Below are 20,737 nucleotides of genomic sequence, written 5' to 3' on the forward strand. Positions count from 1 at the left end.
TGGTCTTTATAATCTATTATATAGATCCTTAGTTGAATCTCTAATCCTTATGAGATTAACAATAAACAAGTAATAACGAGAATCAATGAGCTGAATGTGATCACTTTATTCATATGCATATGTCAAAAAGAGTTTAACAAGCTCATCCTCAATACATGTTCGAAATATAATCCCGGTGCTAGCCCTTTAGTAAGTGGATCAACAATCATCTCTTTGGTACCAATATTAACAATATGCACTAGATGATTCTCTGTCATTTATTTAACAACAAAATACTTTAGCTCTATAAGATTGCATGACGTAGTACTTTTGTTGTTGTTCGAAAAGAACACTGCAGCTTCATTATCACCGTAGACCTTCAGTGGCTTCTCAATGAAATCAATCACCTTGAACTGTGATATGAAGTTTTTCAATCATATGGCCTGCGAGGTAGTCTCGTACAATGCTATGAATTCTATCTCCACGGTGTGAACAACAGTGTTCGTCTGCTTTTCACTCCTCCAAGAGATCATGCCCCCAACAAGTAAGAAGACGTACCCAATAGTAGACTTTCTACTATCAAGGCATCCTCCTAAGTCCGCATCTGAGTAGCCAATGACCTCGAGGTGATCAACTTTATAATATGTCAACATATAGTCTTTTGTCCCCTGCAAATACCACAAGACTTTCTTGGCAGCCTTCCAATGGGGTATGACTGGGATAGACTGAAATCTACCAAGCACCCCTACTACAAAAGAGATATCTGAACGAGAACAAGTCTGCGCATATTGAAAGCTGTCAATAACTGATGCATATGGATAAGCACTTATCTGTGCGTTTTCAACATCGTCTTGTAGACAATCCTTTAGGCTCAGCTTATCACCTTTTGATATGGGTGTTGAACTAGGAGAACAATTCCCCATCCCATATCGCTTTAACACCTTATTTATGTACGATCTTTGGGAGAGGCCTAGAAAACCTTTTGCTCTGTCTCAACAGATCTCAATGCCAAGTACATAAGCAGCCTCACCTATATCTTTCATATCAAAATATGATGCAAGAAATTGTTTTGTCTCTGAAAGCAACTTTATATCGTTGGTTGCAAGCAAAATGTCATCCACATACAATATCAATATAATGAACTTACTCCCACTTTCCTTAAGGTATATACATTGATCAATAATATTTTCTGTAAACCCGAAAGTCACAATGACTTGGGAAATTTTAATATACCACTGTCGGGAGGCCTATTTAAGTCCATATATAGATTTGTTAAGCTTGCAAATCAGACGATCATTTTTAGAGAAACCAAGAGGTTGATCCATGTATACCTCTTCATTCATATCCCTGTTGAGAAACATTATTTTCATATCGATCTGATGTAGCTCTAAGTTATAATGAGCTACGAGGGCCAAAATTATTCTCATTGACTCTTTAGTTGAGACAGGAGAAAATGTCTCATTATAGTCAATGCTCTCTATCTGGGTGAACCCTTTAGCAACCAATCTTGCCTTATGTTTCTCTATGTTACCTTTGGAGTCATTTTTTTATCTTAAAGACCCATTTACACCCTACGAGTTTTACTCCCTTAGGTAACTTGACAATATCTCACACTTGATTTTTAGCTATAGAGTCTAACTCTTCTTTCATGACTTTTATCTAGTGTGTAGATTGTTTGCTTTCCACAACTTTCATAAAGGTCAACGGGTCATCATCTATATCTATGAAATCACCATGCTCCTGAAGGTACACCACATAATCATGATGTATGATAGATCTCCTATTTCTTGGGAATCTCTAAACAGATCGTTCTTCAGGCTCATATTGAACTTGATCATCACGTTCGTGCTCTTCTGCATTATCCACAATAGGTTCACTTTGGATTTGTGCATCAACAACCGGGTGATCAACCACATCATCATTAGGAATAATAATGTGGTATCTTTCAGTGTTTTCGTTAACAGGTAATGAAACTGGATCATATACTTCCTTAAAACCAAGGTTTTGAATTACACTTAATCCTATTGAACCACCTTCTAGGAATTTTTCCTTATTTGTTTCAATAATCTGTGGTAAATGAGATGAGCAATAAAACCTGTATCCTTTTGATCTCTCTGGATAACCAATGAAATATTCACTGGTTGTTCTTGGATCAAAGGCTTTAATGTGGGGTTATATAACTTAGCCTCTGCTGGACATCCCCATATGTGCATATAAGACAATGATGGTTTCCTACTTGTTCATAACTCATAGGGAGTTTTAGGCACAAATTTTGTAGGTACCTTATTTAAAATATGCACAGTTGTCCTTAAGGCTTCACCCCACAACTTAATGGGAAGTGTTGAATAATTCAACATGACCCTAATCATTTCTTTAAGCGTATGATTTCTTCTTTCAGCTACACCATTCTGGTAGGCACTACCAGGCATGGTATATTGAGGCACAATGTCTTCATCTTTGAGAAATCGTACTAATGGTCATTCCCTTTGCTTCATCTTAGTAAATCTACCATAATATTCGTCACCTCTATCAGACCTGACTACCTTAATAACTTTGTCAGTTTATTTCTCTACTTCTTTCTTAAATTCCTTGAACATCTAAAAAATATCATATTTTTCAAAGATCGGGTAGAGATACATATACCGTGAATAGTTATCAATAAAGGTGACAAAATATTTTTTGCATGTATAACCGGAAAAAAAAGGTCCACATATATCCGTATGGACTATCTCTAATATCTCACTACTACGTTTGGCATCGTCTTTATATGTGTTTGTATGCTTAGCCTTTATGCAATTAACACACAGGTCATTATCAGTAAAATCTAGAAATTTTAAGATCCCTTCATTTACAAGTCTCTTTATTCTCTGCTCAGATACATGACCCAACCTTCGATGCCAAAATATGTAGGATTTATCATTAATCATGCTACGTTTATTCCCAACCAATGTGTATTCAGAAGTCAAAGACTCCTGAGTTTGGATCCTCATATTCAATTTATTCAAACCATCATAAACTGATGCAGAACCAATTTCAATTGAATTTCTATAAATGAATAACTTGAAAATTTTAAACTTAAAACAATATCCAAATTTATCCAATTTTGAAATTGAAACTAAGTTTCTACTATATGATGGAATATAAAAGACATTATCAAGATCCAAATCTATGCCTGCATCTAAAGTAATCCTGTAGGTCCCAACACCCTTCACATGCGAACGCATCTTATTTTTCGAATAGATGCTCTTCTCATGCATTGTTGGTTCCCTTATGCTCAGGAACAACTATAGACAATTGAAAATATGAACAGTAGCACCAGAATCAATCCACCAACTATTTTCAGAAATTTATAATAAATTACATTCATGAAAAATAAATAACAAATTATCTTTCTTTTCCAACCACTTCTTGTATTTTATGCAATCTGTCTTCCTGTGTCCCTTCTTCTTGCAAAAGAAGCACTTTATGAGAGCAGAGTTGGATTGCTTGCCTTGGGATGTCTTATCCCCTACTGGCTTCTTCATAGCATTTCTCTTGAATGCCTTCTTCTTTGGTCCTATCTTGGGTGTATGAGAAGTCATATGTGCACTATGTACCTTCTCTCATTTCAATCTCTCTTCTTCTTCTTCAACACACTTGAACATAAGTTCATTAAATATTCATTCATCATAATGTGTGTTGTAAGAGATTTTAAAAGGTCTGTATTCCAAGGGTAAGGACGCTAAAACTAAATGTAGTAGAAAAGAATCAGAAATGGTCAACTTTATGTCATTCAGCTGAGACGCTATGTTCCTCATCTCCAAAATGTGCTGGCGAATGTTTTTCCCTCGAGTATATTTCATAGATATGAGCTTTGACATCAGGCTTCTGGCTCTGCCCTTTTTTAGCTCACGAATTGTGCTTCAATAGCACTCAGGAATTCTCTCACTGTCCTACATTGCAGGATAGCACTGCGAATATTTTTAGCCACCTTAGATTGCAGAAAAAATAGGGTAAGTCTATTCGAGTGCTCTCACTTCTCAAAAGCACTCTTTTGATCAGCAGTGATTTGATCAGTCAGGATAGCGGACTCATCTATCCTTAAGGTCAGGTCTAAATCCATATACCATAATGTAAAGAGAACAATCTATTTTCAATCACTAAAGTTTGATCTATCTAGAAAGGGAATACAACTAGAGCCATCTAAAATCACAGGACTAAAAATTGCATGATAAAAGACATGTATCAAAAGGTATTCGTACGAGATAAAATTTAATGGAAAAAGCAATGAATAAAGACCCTTAATTTGCTTATTTTCAGGTGAGTGTAGGGTGTCATTAAAGCCATTGAAGTCTTACTTTGGTAAGAGCTCCAACACGCGAAACCACTTCGCCTACTATCTATATTTGATAAAACTAAGTTTCTTATGAAGTTAGATCATTAACACAAGGTACCTTTGGATACACATGTGCGATGTATTTTGACACATTCACCTTATTTTACCCTACTTAAATTTCAAACATGATAAAACTTTCTTTAGGTCATTTATCGTTTCACAAATCTAAGTACAATGTTTATATTGGCTAAAACTATATGATAGTACTAGAAATTTTTTGACAACATATATGTATTTAGTCACTTTGGTGATGTGAATACACTAAAACATCTAACTATCCATAATGCCAATATTGAATACATTCATTTATATATGCACAATTACGAATAAATTAACATGTTATCAAAATAAGAGCTTCAACATGCTGCAACTTGATATTTATGCCCATGAAACAAGTACCCAAAACATAAAGAACCGGTGAAAAACCCTTGAACCGGTCCTAAAATCTCATGCACCGGTCGAAAGACCCATGAAACCGGTCCTAAAACTGAATGAACCGGTTATAAAAAACCTTGAACCGATTCTAAAACCGCATGAATTGGTCGAAAGACCCATAAACCGGTCGAAAGACCCATGAACCGGTCCTAAAACCGAATGAACCGGTTATAAAATCCTTGAACCAGGTCTGTAATAGTCTGAATCGGCCTCAGAAACTCTGAACTGAATCCAATTGACTAAGAACCGGTTCCTGAATGGCCTGAAACGGTTCCGAAACCTAGTGAAATGGTTGAACCGGTTCACTATTACCGTTACAGATCAATGGATCTTGTTCTGTCAGATTTGCCAGATCCAGAACCATATAACCCGGTTCAATCGGGTTCTGGATTTGACAGAGATAGAACCAAATCCAGTTTTTCAAAATCCGATCCAGGGACATTTGGACTTGGGTACTATGACCCTGTATCCTGATCCACCCCGGTAGTTTTATGGGTTGGAACAGGTCAGCAGATCTGGATCTAAAACAGTGACCCGATCCAGTGAAATAGTATGGATCAGATACATATTCAGATCCAGAGTCCAGATCGGGTTCCATAAACCCGACCCGAATCCAAAATCAAAATGGGTCAGGGTCGCAAGGGTCTGGGTCTCTTACCCGAGAACCGGATTTGATCCAAAGAACCTTTACGGATCATTACGGGTAAGTCAGGTTCTGATCCAATTATGGACCCGATCCTTATCCGAAAACGACATGGGTCTGGATATCTGAGAAAAACAAGATCCCTCACCCAAAGCATAGACTCGATCCAGTGAGCCTCATGGATCGGTTCAGGTGGGGCAGGTCCGGATCCAAATATGGACCTGACCCGAAACCATAAAATCTTGTTTTACGAATTAGGGTTTCAGAAACCTGAAAGATCGTTGCTGCTGCCCCCTTTTGAAACCTTATTGCCCGAAGATGTCGCCGACGGCCAGAGGCCGACGACATCTGTTGCAGACGGAAAAGGGGGTGGCCTTCACCCTGTTTTGGTCGACCACCGAAAAAAAAGGCGGTGTCGCGATAGGGAAACCGAAACGGGCGGCGATCGGGAGCCAGCGACCATGATCGGTCGGTCGATCTTCACTGCCAGTGAAGATCAACTGGCTGCCCCCTTCATGGTTGTCAGTCTACGGTGATTCCGTAAGGCTCCTCGCAGAAGAAAGGAAAGCACCCGCTGGTGATTGGTAAAATAATTTTGATTTGGGCGTTTCGAGAAACGGTCGGCATAACGTCGGGTATTCCTGAAACCTGACAGAGAAAGCGTCCGACACAACGATGCATCTCCCTCCGCGAACCCTATAGGGTTGTTTTCTTGAATGGGAGAGACGTTGACGCCGTGTAGCCGGACAGGGACCTGACTGCCAGAAAATCGCAGCATCAGAGGGGCATAAAACGCAGCGCGCAGCGAAAGCGTGGTGGGCCCATAATCCATTGTTGGGTTCAGGCTGCGCACAAAAAAAAACAGCAGGAAAGCGATGGAGAGCATACATGAGGCGACCATCGGAGAACCGGATCCGATGGTGGTGGTGGTTGAAGCAAAAGAAGTTGCTGGTGATGGCTGAACAGGGGAAAGCTTCTCCTCAGCCAGACTGCTGCCCTTCAGCACATGCTTCTGAATGCAATCGGTGAGCAAGATTTGTTCCCTCACCGAATGAAAAAAACACCAGATGAAAGGTAAGGCTCTCGACCTCTTTTCCCTTTCTATTTTTCCTTTATATTTTTACTGTATTTTTTTGTATACACCATATTTTGGGGGTAGCTCATGATACCCCTTTTATAGGCACAGAGTGAGAACGGTTCGCGTAACCGTTCTCCCTGATTCTGTGTGAGTTTATCAGAAGGAGCATCTTCCGTGAGGATGTTATCAACATTGTGGGTAATCACCACCACTTGCAGTGGTTTATCCAAACAATGCTAAAACCGGTGGTGATGAAGAATTGTCACATTCTCAAGTACCATGCTGAACCAATGTACTTCATGAGTGATAGTTAATTCCATCTGCTTTTCCAATGCCGACAAGGTTGGATCATAATGAAGCTTAACGTTCAAATACATGGTAGCCAACATGTACCAACTTCTATTATTTCAATCTAGGACTCTGATGCACGCCGGCCTGCGGATACAGAATTCAGCCCAGATAAACTGCAATCACATTTCAGGAATAAAAAGAAAAGTGATCCTCCACCTGACTGCAGCACATTTTGTTGGGCCCGGTAGAACACATCACCAATCAGTTAAAAGTATGGGGCCCACAGGTTTATATTGGACAAACGTCGTGCAGTTAGATGGAGCATGACATTCTTTAAGTGAAACGTGATTGCAATTGCTGCCGATCCCATCTCCACGCATACTTCCAGTTGTGTGCTACTCTCCTGGTTCACTTGCAGCTCACAGAATGTTAGCCTCTCTTCATTCGTCATCACATTTTACCCTTAAGTTCATTCCCATGTTATCGGTTTCATTTACCAGAGAGATGTTCAAAATTTGTCGAAGTTTTTCAGTTACCAAATTCACCACTCACATGCTATCGTTTTGCAACTTACACACTGATCAAGATATTAGATGCTAGTAGACGTAATAGCTAATAGAGAACAAAAATTAGAAGCAATCCAAGATGTTACAGCCCCCATTCAACATTCGATAACCTCCACAACAATCACAGTAATTTGAAGACTTTTGGCAGCTTAATAACTCCTCGTAGTGAAGGTAGTCCATACGTAGATGATGTGTTCGATTTTGCACTTCAAGCTTCTTATGAAGGACAACAGACCTACACTGGTTTGATCAAGCCCGGAAGCATTTTCTTGGGGGTGAGGGGTTACTTCGACTCATCTTTGTTTTCATTGTTATCATTGCCGTAGTTTCCCCCACATGCAGTAGGATTACCAAGCAACGCTCATAATACATCACTGTCCTATATTTCCATGTGCATGCAGTCACCTACTGAGCATATCTAACAGAGCTTATTCCACAGGATTCAGCAAGATCCAATGGCCTGCTGCCTAAAAAATCAGTATCAACAATTAGCGACATTGTTGTCAGAACTAAGAGATGGAGGTGAATTCTCAGGAAATTGCAGGAAATGGATAACTGTCTAAAATAATCATACACAAAATTGTACTCAATGGTAACTTCTTAAGATCTGATGATAATTTCAAAGCATATCATGCTTACTGAATTGACAAAAAAAATGCAACTGAAATGCATTGACAGTTGCATCAAAACTTAAGGAATAACATAAGAAGTGGACTTCCATGATACTCATCTGATATGACTACAAAATTTTGAACAGAAATAGCAAAAGAGATGTAAAAAGAGGCGAGGATAAAACATATACAAGGTTCTCCCTCTAGGCAACAGCTTCAGCAGATGTTAATCACATGGCGAATCATACAAAAATGGGAAAAAAAAACTTTATTCAATGCTAATATAATTTGGAACACTTTGAGATCTGGAATTCTTAATCTAGAGGTTGTTACCTTTCCTTCAAAGAGTTGTTGGATCTTCTCAATTCCCATGGTTGCAGGCTCCCGTTAAAGGGTGAAGTTAAGAACAGTGATGATGCAGACAAGGGCTTCTGTCTTGTAGAAATAGAGGACAAATAGCTGAATGCAGTTCTTAGCCTCCTCTTCTCACCATCACAGTTTTGATAATCAGGGTCATGCTGGACAGCTGATACCTTAAGACCCTCTGGCAACACGCAGTTGCAGAGAGACCCTAGAGAAAATATTGATCAACAAATATCATCAGGATACAAGAATTTAAGGTGATTAACAATAGATCATGACAAAAAAATTCCACCATTACACAGAAATATTATCACTCAAATCAGAATAAATCCAAAGAAATATAAATTCCAGTGGTGCACTGGGATGACCTCTTACTAGTCCCTAACTAAGTAGATTGATGAGTATGGCTGAGCAGCATCAGTGTTGAGTGACTAAAGATAGATATTTCAGTAACTTGATGGTAAAAGTCTTTGACACATTAGTTTGTAACTGCATTCAACGCCCCACACTTGGAAGACAAAACTAGAAGGTTCCTCTTGCCCCCAAAATTAAGAAGACTTCAAGTTGATGCAAGAAGACAAGGAGGATCGATATTAATGATAGGTTTGTCCTTGAAAGCCAGGAAAACGATGAACTTAGTGTGGATTTGGATTCGAATAATTGGTGAAATTGAAATCAAATTTCATAAAAAACAGGAGAAAATAGAAGTTGACAGAAATCCAATTCCATGAAGCCAAACACACCATTAACAACCCCCCAGGGAACTGTTCCTCAAGATCACAGAGTCCACTTTTAACAATTACGGGCATAGAGACCAAAGAACGGATTGATAGGAGAGGCAATGACCAAATGCATGTTATTAGTTAACTGGGCTTGATCAACACAAAAGGACACAACACCGGCTAAAATGGGATGCATTTTCAATACTTCTAACTTCCTGAAACAGGTTGACACCAACAGAAGGGTAACCTGTTTGTCCTAAAACAATAAATCTTATACCAAATGACTAAATCTGTTTTGAACAATCCAATTCTACACATGCAGCACATAGAAGTCATAAAAGAAACAAGAACATGCAGACACATGTAAACTTGTTATTTCTGGTAAGTCAACATAAAAAAATGGAATATATACCTATTCTAGCCAGCCGATTCACCCATTTTGGAATTGAATTCCCTGTCAACCTAAAGCAAATATCTTTGCAGAAGTGGTTGCAGTTCTTGACAATCAAATGATATGTATCACCATGGTAGTTTACAGAGAGACATTCCGTAAATTCCCGCACTTGAGTCGGATCCAAGCATGTGGTGCCAATGAATATGGATTTTCTGAACCTAAATCCTGGACACTGCCGAGGTTCGACCTCAAAAACCCCACTGGTTGGATAATCATGTGCCCCAAATGCATATTCCACACCATGAACTAAATTGAAACAAGGAAAACAATCCAGTTAGAATTCCCTGCATCATGTTCAATGACTTGTTCAATCATGCACGAGTAAAGTCATAAAGATAATATTTGAAAACAGATCTTAAGATTCCACAAAGCAAAAATTCACTTGCATAACTTGAGAAGCACCCAAACATGCCAAATAAATCAATAGGTTAACAAATTGTTTCCAGACCATGGGTTTGACAGCATTCTTGTGACATCTGAAGTAGTGCTAGTTTATATTTTATCTTTAAAAAAAGATCTAGTTTATATTTACGCATAACAGCATCCTAAGTTTAGTGTGATTGAAGGCATAAGCCTGATGGGGACAACACAAAACAATACAGTTGACGTGGAAACCAGGTGTTTGTCTCTGATAACATGACATAATAAAGGAAAGAGAACACATTTCGATGAAGTTGACTCTATTTGTATATGAATTATTAGAGTTTTTACCTTTGAAGTCCTTTAATAAGTCAATGCACATGAAAAACAGAAATTTTGAATGGCTAAAAGATACAGTACATACACACACACACCACTTAAAACAAAGTAACATATTAAGAAATATTTTAATAATCAACGCCATGTGTTCTGGTAAAAGTTTCTTTAAACCCAATTCCAGTGTTCTGGTAAAAGTTTCTTTAAACCCAATTCCAGTGTTGATCTGCTCCAATCAAAGTTAATCCAGCAAGTGAAGCAAGTAAAAAGAGACAATTTTATAATATGCATGCGTAAAGAAAAGCAACAACCAACCATGAAACACACAACTGAATGCCATGAAAAATGACAAGTAGAGTTTACCTTCAACTCCAGAATGAAAAATTCCAAGGCCTGCCCAGTAGAGATAGCCATTCATGGGTGTCAAGTCATATACATTAAGATAAACTGGTGCATTTCCAGAATTTCCACTCGAAGATTGCACTTTGGAGAACATACAAAAGCGAGCGGGTGACTTTCCTCTCAAACGAAGAGGCAAGATACCATTCCATCGCTTTTTTGATGTGAACTTCATGGTTCTAGTAATTCAATTTTCTGCAACTGCAGAGGGGAAACAATGAAAACCAACACTACATCCGACCTGCTTGCATATAGAACGACCAGAGTCAATATCTGAACACATTCTAATCAGCATAACAAAATGATTCAAATAACTAGAGATGAAAAATAGTATCATTTGAAGGATCTCTGGCCAAAATAAGTGGACAAACCAACTTGGATGAACCACCAAGCATCTCGTCCAGCTCAACAGGAGCTCGGTCTAGTTGATCTGTGGCACATTCTGGGCTGTGCACCAGTGATCGGCTTTCACTAAATATAGGGTATCAGCAACTCTGCTCTGTGTTTTTCTTCTACGTATCATTCATGGTCTTTCCAGAAAGTATCATGGGTGGAGATGAAAGCTGAATTATACACCATAATCTCTTGAATGCCCTTCAAGGTTTCCAATATATTCAGAAATAATCCAATGAATGCTATAAATCTATGGAAAATCCTAGCGCTCAGAATTCCCCCACGCAAAATAGTAGGAGAAAGGTGTTCAAATTTTGGAAAATTATAGAGGAAAAGAGAAAGAAGGATGCGTAGTATTACAACCGGAGAAAAAATGCATGTACCTAGGGCCAATAATTCCCCTAGGAATCACGAAGAAGCTCATGCCATACACGAAATTGACAAAATCGGATGTTGATGCTCCGTTTTCACCCCCAATATCACAAAAAAAAATCCAAAAAAGGAAACACCCGAGTCCACTCCATTTAAATCTCGCAATCTATAAAGATGACTAACAATGCTCTTCCGCCAAAATAGCCCTGATTTCCACCTCAGTGCCAATAACATAGCTATAAGTAATTCCCTTCCCAAGATCACGATCTGGAAAGCAAGAATCACGAGAGACAGAATGATGGGGAGCCACCACCAAACGCACATTACCTCCCTCTCATAAAAAAGAAATCACAAATAAAAAAACCGTCAGGGAACGAATGAGAAGCCGAGATCTCTGTCAAAAATTTAGGCCCAATCCACACACACACAGGATGAAGAAGGCCCGCGGTGAAACTCAGATCTAGACAGAATTTAGGTCAACACGCAGAGATCGTGTCCACATCCGCCATGCCTAAAGCCAAAGAAAACCGAAAATTTACCGGAAAAAAACAGCTCATAACCATCTCTATCAAGCAGGCATTGCAAAAAGCAAGACTTCAGAAAACAGAACGAAATCAAAACCCTAACACACACATACAGTGAAGAAGAAGCACAACAGATAACGTCATTCTTGAGCTACAAATTACAGAGAGAGAGAGAGACCTTGTGGAAGAAGACGGAGAGCAGAGGAGGGAGAAAACCAGCGCCCGGCTAAACCGGAAAACCACCGGAGGCAATCGGCGGCGGCGGCGGTTGTGCTCAGTATGGCAGCAGCGGCATTCCCTTCGGCACCGGAGAAAGGAGACGAAACCGGAAACCAGGCTGAGTCACCGGAGATCTCGGGTGAGTGTATCTACTCTCTACTAGCGGCCAACTCTCCTCTCTTATTCAGAACGCCTCTTCTCTTCCCAAATTATTTTTTTGTTGTTGATTGATAATAATTATTATTATTATTATTCCTGCATTAATTTAAATGGCGAGACCCGCATGGTGTTTTTTTAACCACGCACGGCTCTTTCCCTCTCCCTCTGTTCTGTTTGCAAGGATCAAAAATCTTACGAAAACTGTCCTCACCATTTCATTAATGACGAAAAAGTGGGATTTGTGGCTGAAAATGGCGAGGAATGGTAAGCCAGCTGAACGCGACGAGCTTGAAAGCTTGGCTTATTCTTGTGGCGAGCCAAGCTGGGTTGGAGCTCATAATCAGCTCGAGTTAAATGAGTTGAATTCTAGTTAGTTAGTTTGTTTAATAAAAAATATGTTACTGTAGAGATGGAAAAATAAGATTAGAAAAAACATACATGTAAAATATATCAAAAAAATACATTTCTCACTATCTAACGAGTCTATAGGAGTCAAGCTGAGCCAAGTTCATATTCAGCTTGCTGAGCTTGTTTTACGAGTTTGAACGGACTCTTTACCAGCCGAACATGAGCCGAGAGCCACGACTGGTTTGGCTTGTTTTTCAGCACTACCATAAGATCTGGATTTGACTAGATTAAGTAGTTGATTGGATATGCATATCACATATGATTAGATTTGGAGATTTGTCTGTAAAAATTTGAATTTGAATTAGTGTGCAGAACTGGATATGTATCCAAAACTGAATATTAATGGGAAGCAGATCAGGTCAGGATGAAAGTGAGCGTTTTTGCTCATGCCGACATCGTGGGCCGTCTGTTTGCATTTTGGATGAATGCCACGTGGTTTTGTTGACTTTTGAGATTTTTTTTTTTTTAAATGCAAAATCGGATGGCCACGATGTCAGCATCAGCAAAAACGCTCATGTTCAGCATGACTTGATCTGCTTCCTCAAGTGGGAGGAGGCCAAGGCTTGAGAGTTCAATATCTTGGGTGTGCATCCCTTGTTGCCAAAAACAAAAGTTTAATAAAAGGGGAATGCTCACAGAATTTTATATTTTTTTTTCAAACAGAAAAAGCTGAGGTTAGTTAGGCAGACCCCTACCAGTTATACAAAGTTATGAGAAGACTCAGAGAGTTTGCTTTGCTTTGCTTATTTCTTGACCGTCTACTAGGCCTAAAGCCAATTGGACCCAGCTGGATCGTATGAGCTAGTCGCCGTACGTGATTGACACTCCCTTGGTAGACTCGAGCGAGTCACAGAAGTTCATATGGGTTCGCAACTAATTGCACAGGACAAGTCATGACCCAATCAAGTAGCTCCACCTTCATGCCCAACTTTGGTCACCACTTCGAGACCTTGAGCCCAGTGACAAGCAGTGGCTTTTCCAATGGAACAAGTTAGAGCACATCAAACATATGCTTCACGAGGGTTGACATTATTTAAAAAAGTTCATTGATTGATTGATTGTGTTCCCAGATTGACAATGAGATTTTATATAGTTTGAGCAATTTCAACCTAATGGTTTTTGTGTATTTTGGTATGAAAAATCCAGCCCAAAACCACCTGGCTGGTGATTAGATGGTAGAGCCAAACACTAATATTGTAATAATGCATCTAAGATGTCACAGGAACACAACTTTATAGGGTCACATCAAGTAACACCGCTATAACAAGTTTAAGGTACATTTATTCAATAAATTTTAGATATTCAGTTTTATATATTAGATATTAAAATATATGTTGCATAAATTAAATATATAAATAATTTGCACAATGGCCATTTGGTAAAAAAAAAAAATGACATATTCGCTTTCTAAGTTGGCATATGATGACCTTCACCGGCCAGGGAATTGGAGCTGCATAATGACCCACTTGTGTTGAATTGATTGACAAGCACCTGTTATTCGGTCTGAAATATAGTTTACTGACACAAGAATTCATTCGAAGTTCAAAGAAAGATATTATAGCATTGCTAATACATTCCTTTTACTTTTACTTTTTTTGGATAATCCAATGGAAACCCGCCATCACAGACCGCATCTTGGCTTGTTAAGGTCCTTCCTGCCCACCGGCGAGTGCACCCAGCTTTGACATTGCGGCAAGAGGCACCACCAATGGGTTTCGAACTTGTGGCGTCCCGTCAACTTGGTGACATTTACAAGTCGCCCCTACTAGATGAGCAGAGCACTTGTGGGCATCTTTGTGTTGCTTACTCTGAAGACAAAGATGGGACTCTTTTGAGAAGCGCTCGTGCCTAATGCCTAGCCATCAACCAAGCAGAAGCCCAGGCCAAGCTGCTGCATCTTCCCCGCAAACCCCAAATCTTGCAGCAGCCTCAAGATCAAGTACAGGTCTATATTGAACCTTTTGTTTTTTTTGTCAGCCAGAGGGTACAACCAAATCCAAAATTCATGCACGGTTTGGAGATTGGTAATTAAATATTTTGCAAAGTTTGGATTCATTCGTACTCACACAGGCGCACGAGAGGTACCTCATGCACCTCTATATTTTCTAACTTGGGTCGAGGGTGCTGCACCCAGGGGTGGGCATGGGCTAGCCCACCCCAAAATTAGAAACCGAGTTGACTTGGGACTCGACTGAGTCAACTCAACTCGGTGCTCAATCTTGAGTCTACTGCATGCGTCTCGGTCGTGTCAGGAGTCGAGACATTTCAAAAAATTAGGGATTGAGGTTTTTCATTTCATTTTCACTGTTTCATTTGTGCTGCTGCTTCACCCATGCCCACCCCTGGCTCCGTCACTGGTGCCGACGTAAAGAAGCATCACCGTTGTCCGCCGTCACGTCGGACCGCCTGTTGAAGGCTTGAAGCAGGTCGGTATCTCTCTCTCTTCCCCTTCTTCTTCTTCTTCTTTTTTTTTCTTCCGTTCTCTTTCATGTTTTCTGAATGGTCCCTTTTTTGGGCGTTTTTGGATTTGTTATATGTAAAGAACTAAACAAGAAATACACAAACAACATCTGGGGCTGGATGGTGTTTGTGTATTTTTTGTTTATATTCTTCTAAATTTTGAGTAACTATTAATTTTTTTTTTCATACAAATCTCTTGGTCTTTTCTTTCTGATTATGATTTTAAATAACATAATTTGATACCTAGCCTCATAGAATATTGTCATTTTCATTTTGCTCGATCTTTTTTTTGCAATGAGATTTGACTAATATAACATTGTCTTATTTTTTTTCGTTGTATAAGAATGAATAATGTTATAATGAAAAGGTCAATCTTTGATAAATCTTTTGTAACTCGAGAAAGAGAACCAAGTCAGAAAATAAGTAAAACATAAATTGATGAATCAGAGTTACCTAGACCCTGCACTTCGTCATTCTATTTCTAGTTATCATCCTAATATCCAAGATAATGTTCGTATAGCATATATAATCTGAAGTCCTTGTCAACCTCAAGATTGTACGTTTCAACTAAACCACTAAAAATGAAGGTTCATTCCAGCTTGGTATGGTGAGTATAAGGATTGGTTGGAATATAGTTAATTAAGCATAAAACATATTGTTTGCAGTGTTATCTTTTCATGCCAAAAAGCACATAGAAGATTAGTGCAGAGGCATTCATATCTAAAGGATTTGATAACTGGAAATACAATAAGAGATTTGATAAACATGTTGAAAGCTCTAGCAGTTTTCATAATTCAGCACGACTAAAGTGTCAAAATTTGTTGCAACAAAAATAACATATTGATGTTATACTTTATAAACAAAGTGTTCGACCGGAAGATGAATATAGACTTCATCTTTGAGCAACTGTTAATGCAATCAGACACTTGTTAAGTCAAGGATTGACATTTAGAGGGCATGATGAAGTTGGAGAATCTCTTAATAGAGAAAATTTTATTAAGTTGTTGAAGATATTTGCAAAGATCAATGATGACATAAATAAAGTTGTATTAAAAAGTGCTTCAGAAAATAACAAATTGATATCTCCTGATATATAAAATAATATTGTCAAAACTGCTTCTATACAAACTGCAAATGCTATTATCATGGAACTTGAAGATATTTTTTTTCTATTTTACTTGATGATTCTCGTGATGTATCAACTAAAGATCAAATGGCTATTGTTTTATGGTTTGTTAATGAAAAAGGTCGAGTGGTTGAGCGATTTCTTACTCTTGTGCATGCTTTTAAAACAAGTTCTATGTCACTCAAACAAGGAGTCGAAGAAACATTTTTGTAAGAATAAATTAAGCATATCAAGTTTGCATGGACAAGGTTATGATGGAGCAAGTAATATGAGAGCGAAGTTTAATGGATTGAAAAGTCTTATATTACATGAAAATGCATCTGCATATTATATTCATTATTTTGCACATCAACTTCAATTGGCATTAGTTGGTGTTGCTAAAAAAATTCATTGCTTGATGTATTTTTCAATATATTAGGCAGGTTGTCAACTTTTTTATTCATTTCATGCAAGCGATATGAGCTTATTCGAGAAGTAAAATATTTATGCGAATTACTGAAGCACTTGCATTTGGTGAACTTGAAACAGGACAAGAATTAAATCAAGAGATAAGTTTTCAAATGACCTGGTAATACTCGGTGGGGTTCTCATTACGATGCTTTGGTTAATTTACTCAGTATGTATTCTTCTATTATTTAAGTGTTAGATTTTATTGCAGAAGATACATATTCAGGAAAAAGTTCAGATGCAATTATTTTATATCATCAGTTGCAAGATTTTGAATTTGTTTTTTGCTTACATTTGATATGTAAAGTTTTGAGAATAATTGATGACCTTTCACAAGCACTTCAGCGAAACGATTAAGACATTGTGAATGTTATGAGTTTAGTCACTACATCAAAACAGTGCCTTCAAGGTCTGAGAGACAATGGATGAGACTCTCTCATAAACAAAGTGTTCATATTTTGTAAGAGATTTGATATTCTGATTCCTGATCTAGGGAACTCATATACACCTCAAAGACGACCAAGATGTAAGGTTGAAAAGATCACCACATTGCATCATTATCGTATTGATGTGTTTTATGCTATTATTGATTTGCAACTTCAAGAGTTGAATGATCATTTCACTGAAGCAAATACAAAGCTCCTTCTTTTATTGGCATGCTTGAGTCCAAAGAATTTTTTTTCTGCTTTTGATAAAGATAAGTTGATTCGTCTTGCAGATCTTTACCCTAAGGACTTTTTTAGAGTAAATATAATTAGACTTGAAAATCAATTGGATATATATATTGCAGAAATGCGAAACAGTGATCAGTTTTCAAGTTTAAAATCTTTAGCAGAGCTAGAAGAGATGATGATAGCAACTCAAAAGCACATTATATTTTCTCATGTGTATTTATTGATTAAGTTGGCATTAACTTTGCCAGTTGCAACAATAAGTGTTGAAAGAGCATTTTCAGCTATGAACAATATCAAATGTCGTCTACGTAATAGAACGAGAGATGAATGGATCAATGATGCTTTGGTTACTTACATAAAGAATGAGACATTTGATACCATCAATGATGATGCAATTATGAATTATTTTCAAAATATAAAAAATAGAAGATGTCAATTGTAAAATTTTCATGAATTTAGTTGTTTGTATTTTCTTAATTGAACAATCTTTATTTTAGTTTAAAAGTACAATTTAAGGTTTTATCTTATTATGTTCATAAATTTAGTTGTTTGTGTTTGTAACAATTGTTATTTTAATTTAAAGGCTTATTTAAGTTTTATCTCTCCACGAACGACGGTTCCTCCAACATTTTTTTTTTTGGGCTCCGCCACTGGTCCGAATAAATGGATCGTCTTCAAGACCATAGCATTGTTCCTAAGACCCAAAGTCTGCCCACCCAAAGAAAAACTTCTGGCTCGGCCACTGGCTGCACCCACAGTTTTTTTATAAGGAAATAAAGGGGTGCACCCACAGTGAAATCCTTCCACCCCAAGATACTTTGGAGTTGGTGAATTTACAAGATCTCAGGGGTCGTGGATCAAGCTGGCTTTGTCCAAGTTGACATCTTTCAGGGTGCATTTGGATGTTGCAGACTAAGGCTTCAGTCTTCAAGACGTGCAGCAGCATTGTTGAACCTTAGTTGCAGTAACAAATTCGGTCACATCAACCTGCAACCAAACTAACCCACAGAAATAATTACACCAGTTTGAATAAGGGTTCGGGTTATGTCAGGTCGAAAAATGATATCCCAAACCCAACTAATGCAATGATAAGTACGATATCTCTTGAACCCCGCAAGAATTGTCTAGTGTTGCTACGAACCAATCAAGTAGAAAATTAATGAAAAATAATGCAAAATTAGATTAAAAAATAACAAAATTCATTAATAGTGCATTCAGCAAGCTCTTTTTTTTTCTCTTTTTACAATGAATATTCTAGCGATAAAAGGGGAAACCATGAAAACCCCAATCCTACTGCAGGTCTGAAATAGATCTGATTAAGATCCAAAACATGACTCTGAACTAAGATCCAAATTAGATAATTACAAAAGACCATGAATAATCAAAATGGACCCCATGAATCTCGCTCCCACTCCTGCATCATTCTTCCTAGGTTGAAGAAGACTTGCCCTAAAATCGTGTGTTGGTGCTTCTTTCAATTTCTCTCTACGTTAAGAAATAGCAGTTTGATACAATTTTTTTGTAAACATGGATGTAGTTTTAGCTCTCGTAGGATCTAATAAAAAAGAAAACCCAAGTAACATTGGAATGGTGATATGATCAATTGGTGGTTATTGCAGCAAGAACAAAAACGGATCTTCAAGTAGGATATAGGTCAATGATTCATCCAAAGATATTGTTGGATTCAAATGCTTCACAATTGGGTTTGGATTTAGATCATGGTCAAATGGGAAGGAGTTGTCACAGGATTTATGACAAATATGGGTTTTTGGTGTTTTGGGTTTGAGTTTGGATTTTGGGACACTTCAACTGGGCTTAAATAGGATCTATGGTTAAAGCGGACCGAAATGGGTGGGAACCAGGTTCAGAGCCAAAGAAATTGGGTTTGGACATAGGAACCAGTTTGAAAGTGGTAGAAATCAGTGTCATTGAATAACATGAAACACGATTTGGAATGCAGGTACATGGGAAGATGGGTTTGTGTTTCCCCACCAACACCATCAGGTTCTCTCCTTCACCCGATTTGGAAAGAGTGAGAGGCGGTGCACTGTTATTATCCATCCCCACCCATTGGTGAGGGGTAGGAGTAGGAGGACATCGATCGGTTGGGCATGTTCGGTCCAACCAATCCGAATCGTTTACATCCCTACCCCCTCAACAAGGGGTTGTTTGCCCTAAATTCCTCCATGGACTTCAAAACAAAGCCTCTTAGTCTTTACATCGTTACCGCCATTAGAATTTGTGGTTCGAATCACCTAAGTCAACATATTTATAATCATTTTATCAAATAAGGATTCTATGATTTGAGAAATCAAGTAGCTTAATTCATCTGATTTTTAGCCACCTTCTCGACGTTGAATGAGATAACGGGGATGGTTAGGTTGCCCAAACTGAGAGGTCTTGAGTTGGAATCTCAAGGGGAATTAATGATCTCCTATTTTGTACAGTGCTTTCAAAATGGAGTTGCCAAATACCTTTAGAACTACACTGTTTGGAAGGCTGATTTGAGAGGGAAAGATGGCGATTCGCATTCATTGAATCCCTTACAACCGATGCTGTTTGGAAGCCTGAATTTGAGATATGGGAGTAGAGAGAGAAATAGCCATCCCATCTCCTCATTTCAACTTGACAACTCGGGGGTTAAGGAAATGACGTTTACATGAACGTTGCGTTAGGGAGGAAAGAATCGTTGCCATACGTTTTTCTAAAGAGACTGAGGTGGACAAGAGAAGTCACAGTCACAAATTGATTGACCATAAAATTTTTTTTTTTTTTTCTTCTTCTTCACGAGGCGACCGCACCGACAAGGCGACGAAGAAAAAGAAGGCCCCCCAAAACTCTCGAAAGAAAAAGAGCGGAACGCAAGGCTCTCTCTCTCACTGAACCAAAAAGCCTCACCCGTTTTTTCCATCTACAACAACCCCCCTTCTCTCTCACCCAACATATGACATTCACCCTTTGCAAGCCCAAGTGGGCTCTACGCCATCAAGTCGTAGTTCAGGACCCACTTCGGCCATAGACCAAGATAGCATCGACTCTAGATTGGATACCGCTTAGCAGCAGGCTGTAATTATCTTTCTTTTATTCGATCGAGCCAAGTTAGTCTCCAAGTTGACTTGTATGGACTCTCTTCTATATGTTCAATCCTTCGTGCTTCGTGTTGATTGAATCGACTCCCCCCTTTCCTACAACCATTTCAGTTTCCTTAGTGGCTTGTTCGGGTTTTATTTTAATTAACAAAAGAGATCATCACTATGGTTTAGATGTCTCGCCAGGGGTGTCACGTTAACCCTGATCTTGTTTTTGTGTCCGCAGTTCATAACTCCACGGTACTTCCTTACCT

General features: G+C 38.4%; 1 protein-coding gene across 2 annotated transcripts; it reads right to left on the reverse strand.

Annotated features, from left to right (window-relative positions):
* Nucleotides 1–7,307: 7,307 nt before the first annotated feature.
* On the reverse strand, nucleotides 7,308–12,277 carry LOC149838958 (deSI-like protein At4g17486). Of its 2 annotated transcripts, XM_090007877.1 has the most exons (5): nucleotides 12,080–12,277; nucleotides 10,577–10,853; nucleotides 9,476–9,763; nucleotides 8,312–8,549; nucleotides 7,308–7,834 (listed from the first exon to the last, which is right to left on the reverse strand). In XM_090007877.1, exons 2-5 carry the CDS (start codon nucleotides 10,785–10,787, stop codon nucleotides 7,810–7,812), a joined length of 762 nt encoding a protein of 253 aa, XP_089864003.1. In that variant the 5' UTR covers nucleotides 10,788–10,853; nucleotides 12,080–12,277; the 3' UTR covers nucleotides 7,308–7,809. The 2 variants fall into 2 exon arrangements, with proteins under 2 accessions (XP_089864003.1, XP_089864004.1); XM_090007878.1 differs by lacking the exon at nucleotides 7,308–7,834 and having other exon boundaries at nucleotides 8,196–8,549; nucleotides 12,080–12,267.
* Nucleotides 12,278–20,737: the final 8,460 nt, after the last annotated feature.

Source organism: Nuphar pumila, chromosome 5, assembly GCF_984573655.1.
Source record: "Nuphar pumila chromosome 5, dmNupPumi1.hap1.1, whole genome shotgun sequence".
NCBI lineage: Eukaryota > Viridiplantae > Streptophyta > Magnoliopsida > Nymphaeales > Nymphaeaceae > Nuphar > Nuphar pumila.